The 16001-nt window shown below is 34.1% G+C and overlaps 1 protein-coding gene across 1 annotated transcript; it reads left to right on the top strand.

Annotated features, from left to right (window-relative positions):
• Nucleotides 1-217: 217 nt before the first annotated feature.
• On the top strand, nt 218-3156 carry LOC134541428 (cuticle protein 16.5-like). The gene is made up of 2 exons (XM_063384873.1): nt 218-241; nt 2580-3156. Exons 1-2 carry the CDS (start codon nt 230-232, stop codon nt 3012-3014), a joined length of 447 nt encoding a protein of 148 aa, XP_063240943.1. The 5' UTR covers nt 218-229; the 3' UTR covers nt 3015-3156.
• Nucleotides 3157-16001: the final 12845 nt, after the last annotated feature.

The following is a 16001-nucleotide window of genomic DNA, read 5'->3' on the forward strand; positions in this document are numbered from 1 at the left end:
AAAAATTTATAAAATGTATTGATTTTTCTGTTTCATATAGTTTCTTCAGTAATGATGTTTAAGTAGTTAAACTGAGTAGTGTAACTGCATGCCTGGCTCGCTGCTGGAGGTGACATTGCGGGCTTATCTGCGCACACGTGCCCCGGGCGTGACCGCGGCGCCATCACCGGCTGCATATAACCACCTGGCGACCTGCAGGCGCCACTCCGCTGCTGCTGCAAGCCGCGCCATGCACCACCTGGTGAGTGTGCCGAGTGCTCAGCTGTTGCTGCTCTTGAAACATCACATCTCTCTGAGCGACGGAACTCTTGGAGCGTTGCAGCACTTGAAGCTTTTGGAGCAATAATTGTAGTACTTGGAGCGGTTGGAGCAATTAGAGCTTTGCGTCGATTGGAGATGGTGATCGTAACGAAAATTGCAAAGATTCAGAAATATTTCAAAATGGTGGATCTGACGGAAAATATTTTACTACTTTCTTATTATTTATTAATTTTTTTATATATTAGTTATTATTTAATTAAATTCTCGTCGGGAATCGAACCAAGGACTGAAATCGTTTACGTAACAAATCATTTTAGCTAAGCAATTATTTTTAATATGTTCTTAAATTTTTTTCTAAATTCTGATCGAAAAATTAAAGAATTTTATTTTAATGGTCAAGGTCACAGTCCTGATATAAGCGGTTTAAGGCGGCTTGATCTTAGTTGTCTTAAAATACTTTTAGGAATTAGTTTTCTTTCTAAATCAAAAGTCTTTTAAGGTTTTTATAATTACGAATTTGGGAATTTTGGAGGATTAAAACGGGAAATTTTCCCTCACAACGAGGACTTTTTCTTTCGAAATAAAGAAAATTTTTATTTTAATTTTTTTCTTGGTTTTTTTACGGAATTTCGTTCAAAAAAAAAACCGGAACGTTTTGCTGATATTGGCGAATTTTGGTAAAATTTAGGCAAATTTTGGAGGTTAAAGGTGAAAGTCATCAAAGATGGCCGCCTAGACATCACAATCCACACAGTTGAGAGTTGAGTCGGTATGTCCTGGTGCGGAGTCAATTATACACTGGGAGGTGCAGTGGCGTTAACTCGCTCTTCATTGCCTTGCGGCGACGACATCATCCAAATAAATGAAAAATACCCACGTATTTAATAATTGCCTTTCAAGTTACAAAGGGAATTTTAGAAGTTTAAGTTAAACCCTGGATAGAAGAATATATTCAGATATTATTTTATGCATACCATTTTTTGGGGAATGTTGTTAACTTATTTCGTGTAAATATTGATTGAAAAAAAGATACATATTAAAACAAATTATTCATTTTGAAAGTCATCAATATAACGATTTGGAAAATATATCGCTGGTGCGCAAGTTTTTCAAGGAAAAAAATGGTTTAGTGTACTTATGAACGGGCGTTAAATAAATACTTACTGGGCAAAATAAAAATATTAATTTTGTTTTGCATGTAAATAATTCTAGGAAATGTCGTAATAAAAAGAATTGAGTGATAATATCATTAGAGTTTGTTAAATATTCATTTCAAAAATATTAAAAATTAAAAAATACTCAGTATTCATTATTTATATAAACACTAGCGAACCGCCCCGGCTTCGCACGGGTGCAATGCTGATAATATACTACAGAATGTCTTTATATACAACGTTCACAGCTTTTTTGTCATTAGACAATACAAACATGTTTTCTTTAGAGGTTACTCTTGAAAGAGCGACATATCATTGGCCACGTGAAAAACACTCAACGCTCAAACCTAAGCCTGCAACGTTGAAATACTTAAAATCGCTTTATAAATAAGCCATTATTTCTCGTAAAAAGTAAAGGATAAAAAATTGTTATTGTGGGTTATCCCTAAGAGATAGACATATACCATCGCGGACTTTTTTGTAGGCCTTTTTAAGGTGTACAATACTGTAGTACATTATTTTGATCTATCTCGTAGGGTTCATCCAGAGTTTGCAATGTAGGCGCAAAAAAAATGTGTTTATTTATGACATCACATTATAAACCTTTAAAATTATCAGTGTTTTTCTTTTATATGATGCATATATACCTTCCTCTTGAATCACTCTATTAAAAAACCCCGCATCAAAATCCGTTGCGTAGTTTTAAAGATCAAAGCATACACAAGGACAGACAGACAGCAGGAAGTGACTTTTTTTTATACTATGTAGTGATGTGTTTGTAATAATCGAATCTAGTAATATTTTAATTCTAAATTTTCAATTTAAAGCAAAATATATAATTAAGCAGAATGTTTATTCTAATATTTTAAGCAAGATAATTTACTATAAAGTAAGTTATATTTATAACTTATAAACCTCACTTATGTAAATACACTGGAAAATACCAAATTTCTATCACTATTATAAAAATTTATTTAAACATTTTTTTATTGGTATGGACCAGTTTTCATTTTAAATAATTAAAGTAATCGACTTAAAATCACATATGCAATTCTTATTTATGTGACATGTGAGGCAAGCATCGTAAATAAACATTCTCATCAATTTTTTGTTCAAAACGTGCCTAAAGAGGTATAAATTCAACAAATGGTTTCTTATTTCCAGGTCGTTTTCCTCGCCATCCTGGCTGTGGCTGCCGCCGCCCCTGTTGTGGCTTCCGCCGCCCCCGTTGTAGCTGCCGCCGCCCCTCAGGGCTGCGCCAGGCCCGCCCCCGCCGTGGAACCTGTCGCCCAAAAGGAATACGCCGACAACGTGTCCCCCGCCGCCCCCCTACGATCATCCACCCCCGGCAAGTTACCTGGTCCCCTCGCTGTGGCACCTGCCCTCCTCCGCTCCGTCCCCAGAGTGGTTGCCGGAGTTGCCGCCCCCGCCGTGGCTCATGTTGCCCCCACCGCCCCCGCCGTGGTACCTGAGGAGAAACCCCTTCCCCCCGCCGCTCTAGCTGTGGTACATGCCGCCCCCGCGCCCATGCAGACCCCGCTGAAGATGCTGAGGGTCCAAGGAGCTACGCCGCCCCCCTCAAGTACCGCCAAGCAATGAAGAAACACCTGCCGCCCCCTGGCCTAGTCCGCCCCCTACTGTATGTGGTGGCCTGAGCATACGCCGCCCCCGCCGTCGGCAATTCGCACCTCATTGAAGTAAACGAAATGTTACCAATAATGTTGCACCAGAAACAACAAATAAAAGCATTTGAAATCAAATTTATTAATTGTTTGACCTATTTCCTCATACACGTTTAATATTCCACATTCCCTTATCGGCCAAGACTTTGTGAAAGATGTGTTTCGTATGGCATCAGGATGAAATTCACATAATTGCATACAAATAAGATGGTGTCTACTCTCTATTGGCTACTGTTTTATTTTTATTTCCGGCCGGATTGCGAGGGATTGGATTATTTGTTTTGTTTGGTTTTTAGTTTGTTCTCCTTGGTGACGTGTGAAAACTACCTGCGCTTAGAGAAATACGGAATCAGTGTCTCACCATAGAATAGCGCGTATTGGCAGATCTCTACATTTCCGTTTCTGTCAACCTAGGACACTCTTTCTTTGGATAAAAAAATCAATATTTCATAAATATTTTTGTAGTTTATTAATTTAAAAAATTAACAAGTCTTATCAAATATAATCTACTAACAATTATCCGTGATCACTATCAACGAAGTAGAAAATATTTTTCTAAGAACAAAAAAGAGCGCTTGTAACTAAGCACATGCGATGAAATGAAAATTATATGGAAAATCAAACCTTGACATGTAAGTTTTCTTTTCGCCTTGACATGTAAGTTTTCTTTTCGTCTCTTTTTGACATCAGTAACAATTCAAAACAATAATTCACGTAATCGTTGCATTAAACTTCTGGCTTTAAATTGTACCTGTAAATTTGCTCATCACGTCCAAAGAAGTTTCACTTCATAAATACCATGGAATATAAATAAAAACTAATCAAGCCACCACGCTGTAAGGAAATTTTTGCAATTTTGAAGTTGGTAGGACTGCCCGCCACGAGATGCCATTGTAATCGCCTCGTCTAGATTGTGGCGCCGTTGTGCGGTGGGCAGGGGAATTACCTTGTAATATAGCTCTTTCTCTGTCTAAACAACACGCGAGTAGAAAAAAAATATAAGGGTGTCTTCTTACGATAAAGAGAATTATAACTGCTAATTACGGGATTTTTTTCGTTGTTCCTTGCTGAAATATAGTTTGAAGGATAGTAAGTGATATTTAACAGCAAGATTAACTCGTGTTCAAAAACTGTAATAATTAAATGAGCCGATTAAAGCTGGTTGACAGAATTGTATGATGAAGTAGTAATTGTCGGCACAGGCGCCTTAAACGGAAATGTGCGTATGACGAATGCACTTGTGTTCCGGCACGTGTCTTATAGTTTCAGTTCTGCTTGGCCGAGAGCAGTCGAAAACAAGCCTTAGTGTTAGTTTGTGCGGTAAAACTATGAGCAGTTTCGGATGACATACCCCAGGCCTGAGATGGGCTGCGTCTGATTTATGGAATGGATAGCAGCTGCAGCACAATGCATTGCTCGGGTGAAGGGGACATTTTTTCTAAACCTGATGAATACAGTAATTGCTTTCTTTATTTGAATGTCAGTGTGCAAATTAATATCTACCGCTGTCAGAACCCAGCAGACTTTGTTATGTCAGTGTATAGTTCTTTACCTCTATATATGTAAAGAAAAATCTTTAGCCACAGTGTTCAGGCGTAGATAGATTTCGAATTACCTTTTTCATCTGGAAATATTTTTGAAACTCATGGAACATTTTAAGAAGATAATATAGCCAACATGACATCATATATTTATTTTCGCCATTAAAAAAAAATTGGTTAAAAATTGTATCATATATTGCAAATAATTTTTTTTATATATAACTTAACACATCCAGCACTTAATATGTTTACGAATTTCATATTATGCCTATTAAAGTAGTTATGCAGTATTTTTGATTTTCAAAAACCATTTCTTCCCTTTCACTAATACCTAGTCATATATAAAAAAATTCGCCAAATGTTTAAGGTAACGTTATAATGATTAATAATAATTTTCGACAAATTTCATATAAATAAAGTTATAATTTTTTTAAATTTCAAACTTTGTTTTTATGGTAAAAGTATGCGGAAAAATATTTGAAATGAAGGTAGGTCATTTTATAATGAATTTTATCGTATATATTTTAAAAAATTAATGACATTTTGTCTTTCTACCCTTGTAAAATCCACCCCTTGCAGTAATTATTTGTATTATCAACAATTCTTTCCGCCAGAAGTGTTAGGTAAAAATTATAATATTTATATTCAATTAGAATGGATTTGATAGTGAACTTACTAAGGGAGTTATGGCATTTTTAAATTCTACGCCTCGTTTCTTCAACAAGTTGCAGCAATGGCTTGTCTAATGAAAAATTATTTCAGACAAAAGTTTTGGTTAAAAATTATAAGACAATTTATACGTATACTTTGTTGTGCCTACGAATGGAATTATTATATTTTTTCCTTCACACCCTTTTATTTTTAACCCCTTGCAGATACCTATGTTTGGTCATATCAAATCCTTTTCAGACAAAAGATTTTCGTATTACTCCTAAGATTTTTAATTCGTTTAATTGATGCGATATTTTCCATATTATGCCCCATTACAAACTTGACCAAGATTATCCACTACTAGATTTTATGTATCAGATTGTAAGGGCTTTGTGAAAAATTACGACAGTTATCGTGGTCACAATATTGAGTTAACGTTGGTTTAAGAGTCTATTGATAATCTTAATATATATAAATCTCGTGTCACAATGTTTGTCCTCAATGGACTCCTAAACCACTTAACCGATTTCGATGAAAATTGGCATTTATGTGTAATTTTTTCCAACTTGAGAGATAGGATAGTTTTTATTTCGATTAATGGTCTTAATCTGATAATTTTAGAGTTTTCTAATGTGATGTATGTATGAGTTGGCAGAAAATCACCACGGCAACGGCTGTAGCATTGTTGATGCTTCATTCGTCTCCATGGCAACGACTATTTCATTGTTAGTGTAGTCCTCATCACTCATTAAATACAGACCACCAATTTTTAGATATATACAGGTAAATAACTATACACTGGTAAAACAAAGTCGGTCGGGATTTGAAAGTGCTATAAATTATTCAAATTAAGAAGACAATTACTAACTACATCTGATTTCTAAAAAGGTCCAGTGAACTCTTTACCAAGTCAACCGATTTCGATGAAAATTGGCATTTATGTGTAATTGTTTCCAACTTGAGAGATAGGGTAGTTTTTATTTCGATTAATAGTCTTAATAATTTATAATTAATAATAAACTGATTATCAATGTTGATTGGTGTTTAAGCCCGGGAAACAGTGGGTACTTCGTCTCCATGACAACGTAGCGTGCTCGAGAGTCGGGAAACCATCGGTGCTATTCGTTTTTTCTTCGGTACATTACAAAGCATTGTATTAAGTTTTTGTCAAAATTAATTAATTTTCATTTTATTTCATTTATTATAACTGTAAATAGGAGATTTGGTCTCATTCCCCCCCCCCCTCCCCATAAATACAACCGTGCGAAGCCGGGTCGGGCAGCTAGTAAAATTATATATATATATATAATTTACGCATGTCGCACAATTATAAAGGTTACGATAGGTAGTAATTCTTTTAAATATATCTAAAATTGGTGGTCTGTATGTATACTTTATAAAGCACTATAGAAAAGGTGGAAAAACGAATGATTAATAATATTATAAAGATTCCATGATCTAGCTAATGCTCGGCATTCTTCACAATAGCTCACTCATTTTTTTTTGTAATTAATTCAAGTAGGTACACATACACAAAGCATCTTTCTATCTCTCTAAATATATATATCTCATCTCTATCTAAAATTTATATATCTATATTCGTCTCTCTATCTCTACTTATATACATGTAAATCTCTATCACTTTATTTCCTCTATGTAAACATCTCCATACGTCTTTATAGATGCATATATATATATAAAACTAACTAATTTCATTCTATATACCTCGTTAAACTGTTATTAGCGCCGATATTTCCCTGGCCGCCACGAGCTTCACAAAGCGGACGAACTATGAGTTTCTGTTATAATATTTATTAACACCTTTTCACTACATTACAAATAGAAATTCACAGTTATAATGGCCTAAATGTTAATCCAGGTTATTAGCTAGTTGTATACCAAACATCATCCAATTTTGTCCAGCGGTACAGGCGTCAAGGAAATGCTAACAAACATACACACAAACTTAAGCTTTTATAATATTAGTAGGATAACGTTTAGCCGAGAGAAGTCTTGAGTAGATTGAACGGTACCTCAGTATATTGAAACAGTCACGACATGCGTTAGTGTGGAAAACAGAAATACCAAATCATCAAAGAATACCCACCGGCCGATGGCATCTTAAACAATTGCGAGAAAATGGGTTTAATTACAAAGGGAGTATCGTAGTTGGGCACGACCCTTCTCAGGCTCAGCATTCCTGAGCTGCCAGAAGCGACACCATCCTGTTTACCGCGAGCTGCAGCCGTCCACGTCAACAAGACAGCCGAGCTGACGAGCAGAGCGGCGGAGAGCAATCCGCCAATCACTACCCAAGAGTAAACAACCAATAAACGATCAGCCACGCCTCCAACGAAAGGCAGGCAAATACACGCTGTTTTACCTATATATATTATCCGTCTAATTCAGCCTCCAGAATAATAATGTTTCTAATTTCTCGTTAAATATTAATTTTCTGGAATACAAATTACATATTTGTATAATATAAACTTTTTCAAATAAAAAAAATGCTACGGAAACAGCAATTATTTCAACAAAAGATTTTAGCCGATATTGTGTTAATGACCTTCAGTTAACACAATTTTCCCAATTTTGGGAAAAGGAAGAAATTGTTATACTGAGAGCTACCAAGTGACTTTAAGTTCTACCGTTAAAAAAATGAAAAAAAAAACAAGAAAAAAATATAATTCCTATAAAATAATATTTTCGCAAGATACAACACGATCACAAGAAAGACTGCATTCTATTATTAATGACTTAGGATGTATTGAAAAAAGAATAATATTTGTAAATTTCTTTCGATTATAGAAAAGTGATTATATTTTTCAAATTTTTTTTTTGAATCTAGTTAAATATATATTTACGTTAAGTTTTTTCCAAAATAGTATGTATATTTTTATTTTTTTGGAACAGGGTTCAGAAACTGGATGGTTGATTGTAGACCACTATCATGGAATGTGACGTCACGGTAGCCAAATTAATGATCAATTTACTCAAAATTCTTCAAAAAACACTCGACATTCTTCAAAAAACCCAGTAATATCCCTATTTGAAGAAGAAAACTCCGTTTATTAAATAGAAATATCACGTTTTATTTTGCTAAAAATGCCACAGCCTTCAATTGTTTCCACTGCGGCTTGAATTCCCACGAGCAAGCTTCCTCTGGAGGGGAGCTTTGACCTTGACCTTGTACCCGACCGCCATCTTGGATGATGTCACGTCCATTATATTGCGTTCGTAATGTTCAAGCTTAAAATTAAAAAAAAAAATTAATAAATCTTCCTAAGATGCGTAATGAATATCTTCTGCTGCTATTTTCTATCCTTAAATGTTTTAAATATTTATATAAATATTACTAAGATCCCTGGAGTCTTCTATTTTAACACCAGCCTTAAATTCACTTTCTTCATCGACCCAGTGATTATCGCAAGCTTTATCTGAATAATTTATTTCACACGTCGTTTCCAACATTTCTGTCTCAACACTAAATCAAAGACTTCCATCTTGGAAGGTTCAGGTACATCGTCACAGTCTTCCATCGTGTCAGCCTCAGTTGTGTCATCATTGTCTTGTGATTTTTACATTATTCGTAATCATTATAGTCATCAAATATTTTGTCTTAGTTCCTCTTCCTCAGTGTCGTAGACCAGTCCTAGATATCTTCAGTCAGCTTAGTTGTACAGGTCTTGCAATGTCTATTCAAGAAATATCTTTGCCCAAATGATTTATGACACCGACTGCAACAAAATGGTTTTTGTTAAGGACCCAAAACACACTCGGTTCTCTTATTAAGTTTAGCATTATTCTCTGATACAGCTACCACAACGAACCAGGATACATTTTAGTTTCTGCGCTAATGCTAGTTGGGAACTGAGAGTTCTAAATTGTTACAATTGTTACTTAAATATTTTTTTTCCAATTTTTCATCAGTGAGAGTTATTTATCTCATACAAGAAACATTTCGCAAGTAGTTATGCTTACAAACAAAAGATGTCGCCACATGTTGTGTTGAGGTAAATATTATCTAATTTTCATGTGGGATGCGAGATGATCACTAACGATCCCAAGAGAAGGAAGGCTTCGCTTGACATCAAGGAGAAAGAAGTTGTCTTGCACGATAGTGCTTTTCAGCTGTCTCAAGGCATATTATTTGACTTAGTAATGGTTCTTTTTTTAATTCCACCTGATGAAAAAATATTTTTTAAGTCATAAATTGGTAGATACCAGAAATTCACAAATTAAATGTTACACTGAATAAAATTGCGTGACTCATTAAGTAAAAAAAATATTTTCGTTCAGAAATAGATATTTCAGATTTAACCCGTAGCACTCGGATAGAAGTCTCGACAGGAATAATGAGCACATGAAAAATACTACAAAATATAGGCAGGAATAATCAGGAGCAGATGTTCTTAATGAATATAAGCAAATTACAGAAAAAAATAAAAAGTTACAAAATCAGGATAAAAAAATAATTGAAACAATTACAAAAAACCGCTTCTGCCAGCTTGTGAACATTCTATTTTGTTGAACAAGGATATACTTATAGCACAATCTGTTCTTTTAAAAATAAGTCAGGTTTTCTAGATAAGTACGCCTTTATATAGTTATTTATTACTCTTACGTCCAACAGCCTGGGAGGGGACGTGCCATGGCACACCGGCGGAAGGCACGAGGCGTGCCTGCACGGGCACTTGGGCACACACGTGCTTGCACGTGTGGAGTGTGCGAAGCGCAATTAACTCAGCGAGAGATAAGCATCGAGTGGCACAAGACCGCCCACAGCTGTGCAACACGCGGCCTTACCGACACCTGCGGAAACAGGAATTGGATAAGAACACACGAATGGCAATAATGATTTAGTTTTGAATTATGACCCCTGTGAAAAGCCTAGCCCGATTCTCTTTGTTTTTCACCTGTTTATAAAAAATAACCTTGACTAAGAAAGTAACTAATTAGCGGCACAGCTGAAATTACTAATATTTGAAATTAAAATACCAAAAATGTGTAGTATATTAGTGAACACTAAACTGAACTCAAGTATAACCATTAACACTTATTTCAAAGTTCATGAACGGAAATGTTTTTAAAAAAAATATTGTGTAGATTTAATTTAAATTTCTTATAAATAAATGTGGTCTCCAAGTTTCCGTAAAACATATTTAAAATGTTTGTAAAAAAACTTCATCTCTAGTATCGAATATTTTAGTTTAAGTTAGGCATAATTTGTTTAAAAATAAAAAATCATAGCTCAAACGCAACAATCTTTTTCATTGATTTATATATTTTATTATTCAAAGCTGTCGTCAGTTGACGTTTCACATGTTTTCGTCTTGACTTTGACGTTTTAGTTACAGTGTATACCTTCTTCTATTGAGATTTTTTTTTGGAAGACTTGAATTCCAATAAAAATAAAAAATTTCTACTTGTTTAAAAATTCATACATTTCTTTTCTAAAAATACATATCAAGTACAATATAATATACACATTACAAACAAAAAAATACAAATATATATATATATATATATATATATATATATATATATAGTAAATAATCAAATGGTATCCTTATTTAGGAAATTTTTATTCGAAATTTCGTTTCATTGAAAACATTCAGGTTTTCTTGATCTGTGCGTCTGTATATTGATTTTTTTTTTTTTAAGTTTACTTCAAACAACGTGAAGTGACTCACGTCACAAGGTTTGAAGTTAACAATTTCGTTTGAACGCTCCGGCGACATTGAGGTCACGAGAGATGGATTGAGGATGAGGCTTTGAGATGAAGCTACGAGAGAATTCCCTGGCGAGGAAACATTACAGGTTCCCAAACTTAAAGGAATCCGTTTTCTACCGCCCGGTGGTAAACCTCGGATCTCCTTGGAAGGAGACCACAGATCTTACCACTAAACTACTGAACCCATTTTAAAAAAATTCCATAAATTAGGTTTTGCTTCGTATGGAAGAACTACCAAAAAAAAAATTGGCCAAAGGCTGATTTCAGAGCCTGCCAACATTAATACATCCAAAGAATAAAGAATAGGTGGGTCTTAATAATCTTTAGTTCCACATAACTAAAAACCAGTCAATAAGTTTAACAAATTTTTCTTCATGACCGTGCCTCAAATCAACGTTCTTTGGTAAATACATAAATGCAGAAAAAATAATTAATTTCCATTTTATTTACAGAAATCAAGAAAATGTATGAAAAAAAATTACCCAGATATTAAGTGCAGTGTTTAAAATCTTTAATTCAATTAATAATTTGTACACTTTTAACAAGTTTCGTGGATAATATTTTTGTGTGGCATTAATACCATGAATTCGAATATTTGGTTTTAGATATAACATAATTTATATATTTATTTCCTAAATTTTTGTCCATTATTCATGCATATAATTTAGTTCTTTTAAAAGAGGATAATGTTTTTCTTTATTTTGACTAAATTTTTAGAAACTTATAATATAACTTTTTAAATACAAGTATCAAGCTGTCAAAATTCTACTTATTAGTTTATCAACGCAGCGAAAACTAAACCAAATCTTTTAAAGTCCACCGTTTTTGGTCAATAATCCTATAAGGAAGGAAATCTCTTCAATTAAACCCCTATTTTTGCTTAAAGTTATATAATATAATTTAATGTGGAATACAAAACGTCGGAGTGTGAAGCAATGTAATAAAATCACGCAAGAATCCCATAAAATCAAATATTTCTATTTGTCACCAAAATATGAGAATCGAAGTGAGCTAAATTAATCTTACAAATAATTAAAATTAAATCGTGTATCAGTTTCAAAATATCTCTACACAAATAATTATTTTTGTATTAAATGAAATACCAAAGCTTAAACTAAAGTTAAAATGATCCCTTTAGAAGAAGTAATTATAATTTTTTTGGAAAAACTATTCTTTTTCAAGTAGTAGCTATAAAATTCATTTAAAAGTCATTTAAAACTTTTGAAATATTCCAAAGATATGACGATAATTAAAGTTTATTCGAATTATTACTCTTTGTAATTATTATTGACTACTTATTCCTTGAATAAAAAATTACAAAAAATTTTGGATTATAAAAAATATAATTAAAAAACTTTTGCAATAATTATTATAATATGTATTCATTTTTCTGTTTCATATAGTTTCTTCAGTAATGATGTTTAAGTTGTTAAACTAAGCAGTGAAACTGCAGGCCTAACTCGCTGCTGGAGGTGACATTGCGGGCTTATCTGCGCACACGTGCCCCGGGCGTGACCGCGGCGCCATCACCAGCTGTATATAACCACCTGGCGACCTGCAGGCGCCACTCCGCTGCTGCAAGCCGCGCCATGCACCACCTGGTGAGTGTGCCGAGTGCTCAGCACCACTTAGTGCTCGTGTTAGCACACGTGCGACTGCTTGGGAAACTCTGAACTACACTAGTGGGTCTAACGGCAGCGAGAGAAAAAGGGAGAAAAAATAGTTTTTTTTCTATATAAACATTATTTTACAAAATTATTACTTATTTTAAAATAACTTCTCAGGTTTAAAAAAATTATTGGTCATTCAATATTGATAATAAAAATATTGTTGAAATACTCACACCATAAGTTATATATTTTTTAAGTTAATATCAAAAAACCGGGTTGATTATACTAAATTAGTTTTTGATTTAATATTATCTTATGTGTAGAATATATTTGAAAGAGCATTTTTCTATAATAATTTTGTTCTTCTGCAAATATTAACTTATCATTGAGGTATAGTGCAACAGAATTTGACAGTAGTCTACATAGACATATTTCAATGATTTCATAGCCATTGATAATGTACTGCTGTCGAATGAATGAACAGTGACAACATGTCCACCGCTCATCGACGTGATAACTCAAATACACGAACCTTCGTGACAGTAATTCTTGACATTATAATCATATTGCCACAAAGTTAAAATTAAAACATTTAATATTATACGCCCGAGATCTGTTTAAACTATTTTTAATTAGGTTTTATTCGTTGTAATGAACATATTTACATGCTTGTGGGCTCATAATTATAATACAGTGAATGATTTAGTTTATTAAATAAAATTCGCTTGTAACAATTACCCTGTCTAACTTAATCATGAAAAGCATTATACGAGCAATATTTATTTAGTTAACAGCTAAAACGATACTTATATAACACTATTTAACAATACTAATTTACAAAAGTAATTAAAATAACAACTAAAGTCTGCATTGTTTAAAGTTTTGCAACAATGTTTCACGAAACGATGAAATAAAATTTGGCCTTGTAATATTTCTTTTACCGCAGGTAAGAACGTTTCATTTACATAAAAAAACTATCAGTTTTGTATCGAAAACCAAACTTACAATCTTCGCGAGTAAAACAAATTCTGAATCCACATTAACTTTACACTCAGGTTAAATCGGTTCTGTGATTGGTTTCTGGGTGCGGTGTCAAAATGGCGGCTTCTGCAGCTTTGGAACCACATTCTTGGAGACGTCACTGCGGCCATCTTGGATGACATTTGACCACGACATTGACCCTCAAAATTTGCCAATGTTTATAAAAATTCTCTAAAATATCTAGTTTTTAGAAATCAATTACTGCAAAAAATATCCTCTTTCAATTGAAAATAAATTTTTTTGAGGGGTATTTTCCTATTTTATACTTCAAACATGCCAGAGACTTTAATAGTCTTCTAAGCAGCTTAAAGTCCTGGCATACAAGACCGTATTAAGCCGCTAAATATAATGACCTTGACAATTCGGATGCCATGGCCGCAATTTTGCAGTTTTACATAACCTTTGCACTTTTCGTATTACCACCATGTTTAAAATCCTTAAATATTATCAGATTTTAATGGAAAAAATTAAAATGTATTAAATATATTTTATTATAAATTACTTCCGCCATTTTGATAATGGTTTGCTAATTTAAAATTCCGTAATTAGAGAGCTAGAATTTCGAGAAAAAAATTATAAATAATAAACATTTGGTAAATAATATTTTAATGAGTAACACACATAGGTAATAAAGACCTCGGTTCAAACACAGCGAGGTCAATCGATTATAAATGTCGACAGATCCTTCCTCCACAAAGCTACCGGCAGACTGACCTCCACGACTAATGCCAAGGCTGTTAATATCGCCAGCCAGTATGATGTCATGGCAGCCAATATTTATTCCTGATAATATTTTGTTAGCTTCTCCAAGTTATTATGGTAATTCATTGTGAAGATTTTGTTGGTTTTCTCTGTGTGCTCCTGGTTACTCCTGGCGAAACTTCTGCTGATGTTCTCCGAGTGCTTCTGATTATTTCTGAGAGATAATTCATTTGAATTGCAAACGTGTTTCATTTAAAGACGGAACGAAACTCAAACCATATACTATGTGGCTAATTATATTTAATTAGGATTGATAATCGCTTATGAAGAGTTATAATGAATTCAATTTTGGGTGGTATGTAATATAACCGGGTCAACTAGTTAATAATTTAAAAATATGTACGTAATAATTTAATCTAGTAATATTATCAAATTAAATTTGTACTATCAACAAAAATGTATAAATATGCAGAATGTTTTTCTAGTATATTAATCAGTATCAATGAAATAATTAGTTATAATTTACAATGCATATATATTATATACACTGGAACTAAACCTGATTTATTAAATGAACATAATAATACACTTAAAACATGTATACCTATATACAAAATTTCTATCACTTATTTTCAATATATATAGAAATAATTTTTAATATATGGACCAGTGTACAATGTCAGTAACTCAAAAAACAATATTAATTTTTTATTTATATGTATCTTTTCATACAGTCAATTTTGTGACATTTGAAGGCAAGCATCGTAAATTTATACATTCTCATAATAATTTGTTCAAAACGTGCCTTAAGAAGTATAACTTCAGAAATTTATTTCTTATTTCCAGGTGGTTTTCCTCGCCATCCTGGCTGTGGCTGCCGCCGCCCCTGTTGTGGCTGCTGCCGCCCCTGTTGTGGCTGCCTCCGCCCCCCTTGGTATTTGGTTTTTCGACCTAACGGCCCACGCCGCCCCCGGCATGGCAAGTGCTGACACCGTGGCCCAGGCCGCCCCCAAGATGACAATGCTACCTGCCGCCCCCTTGAACTACGTACCCCCCGCCGAGGAACGTGCCTCTCAAATAGTATGGCCCGCCCACTAACTGCATACGCCGCCACCGGTGCCGCCCCCGGCTCGGAGGCTGGAGCTTACGCCTTATCGCCGTCTTCAATGCACACCTCATTTAAATAAATGAAATGTTACCAATAATTTTGCACCAAACACCAAAAAAAATAAAGCAATTAAAATCAAATGGTTTAATTGTTAAACCTATTTCCTGATACACCTTGAATTTGTCACATTTTACCCTTATCGGCCGAGACTTGTGAATTATGTTTCGTATCGCATCAGGATGAACTGGGACGTCAGAATTGTATCCCCTTGGAAAGGGTACCTTTCGTTATTTTGGTGGCTGTAGTGTAGCTGGGTAGACACTGGAAAGGTACCCTTTACGATTTCTTAAAATGTTTAAGTTTTAATGCAAATATGCACTGGAAAGGTATCCCCTCGGAAAGGGTACAATTCAGGATTTTCTTTGCAAAAACACAGCAGAAAATAAACCGGAAAGGTACCATTTTCTGAAAACAAAAATGAACACATAAGTGATAAAAGTGCAAATTATTTGTTTTA

This window comes from Bacillus rossius, chromosome 18 (genome assembly GCF_032445375.1).
Source record: "Bacillus rossius redtenbacheri isolate Brsri chromosome 18, Brsri_v3, whole genome shotgun sequence".
NCBI classification, from domain to species: Eukaryota; Metazoa; Arthropoda; class Insecta; order Phasmatodea; family Bacillidae; genus Bacillus; species Bacillus rossius.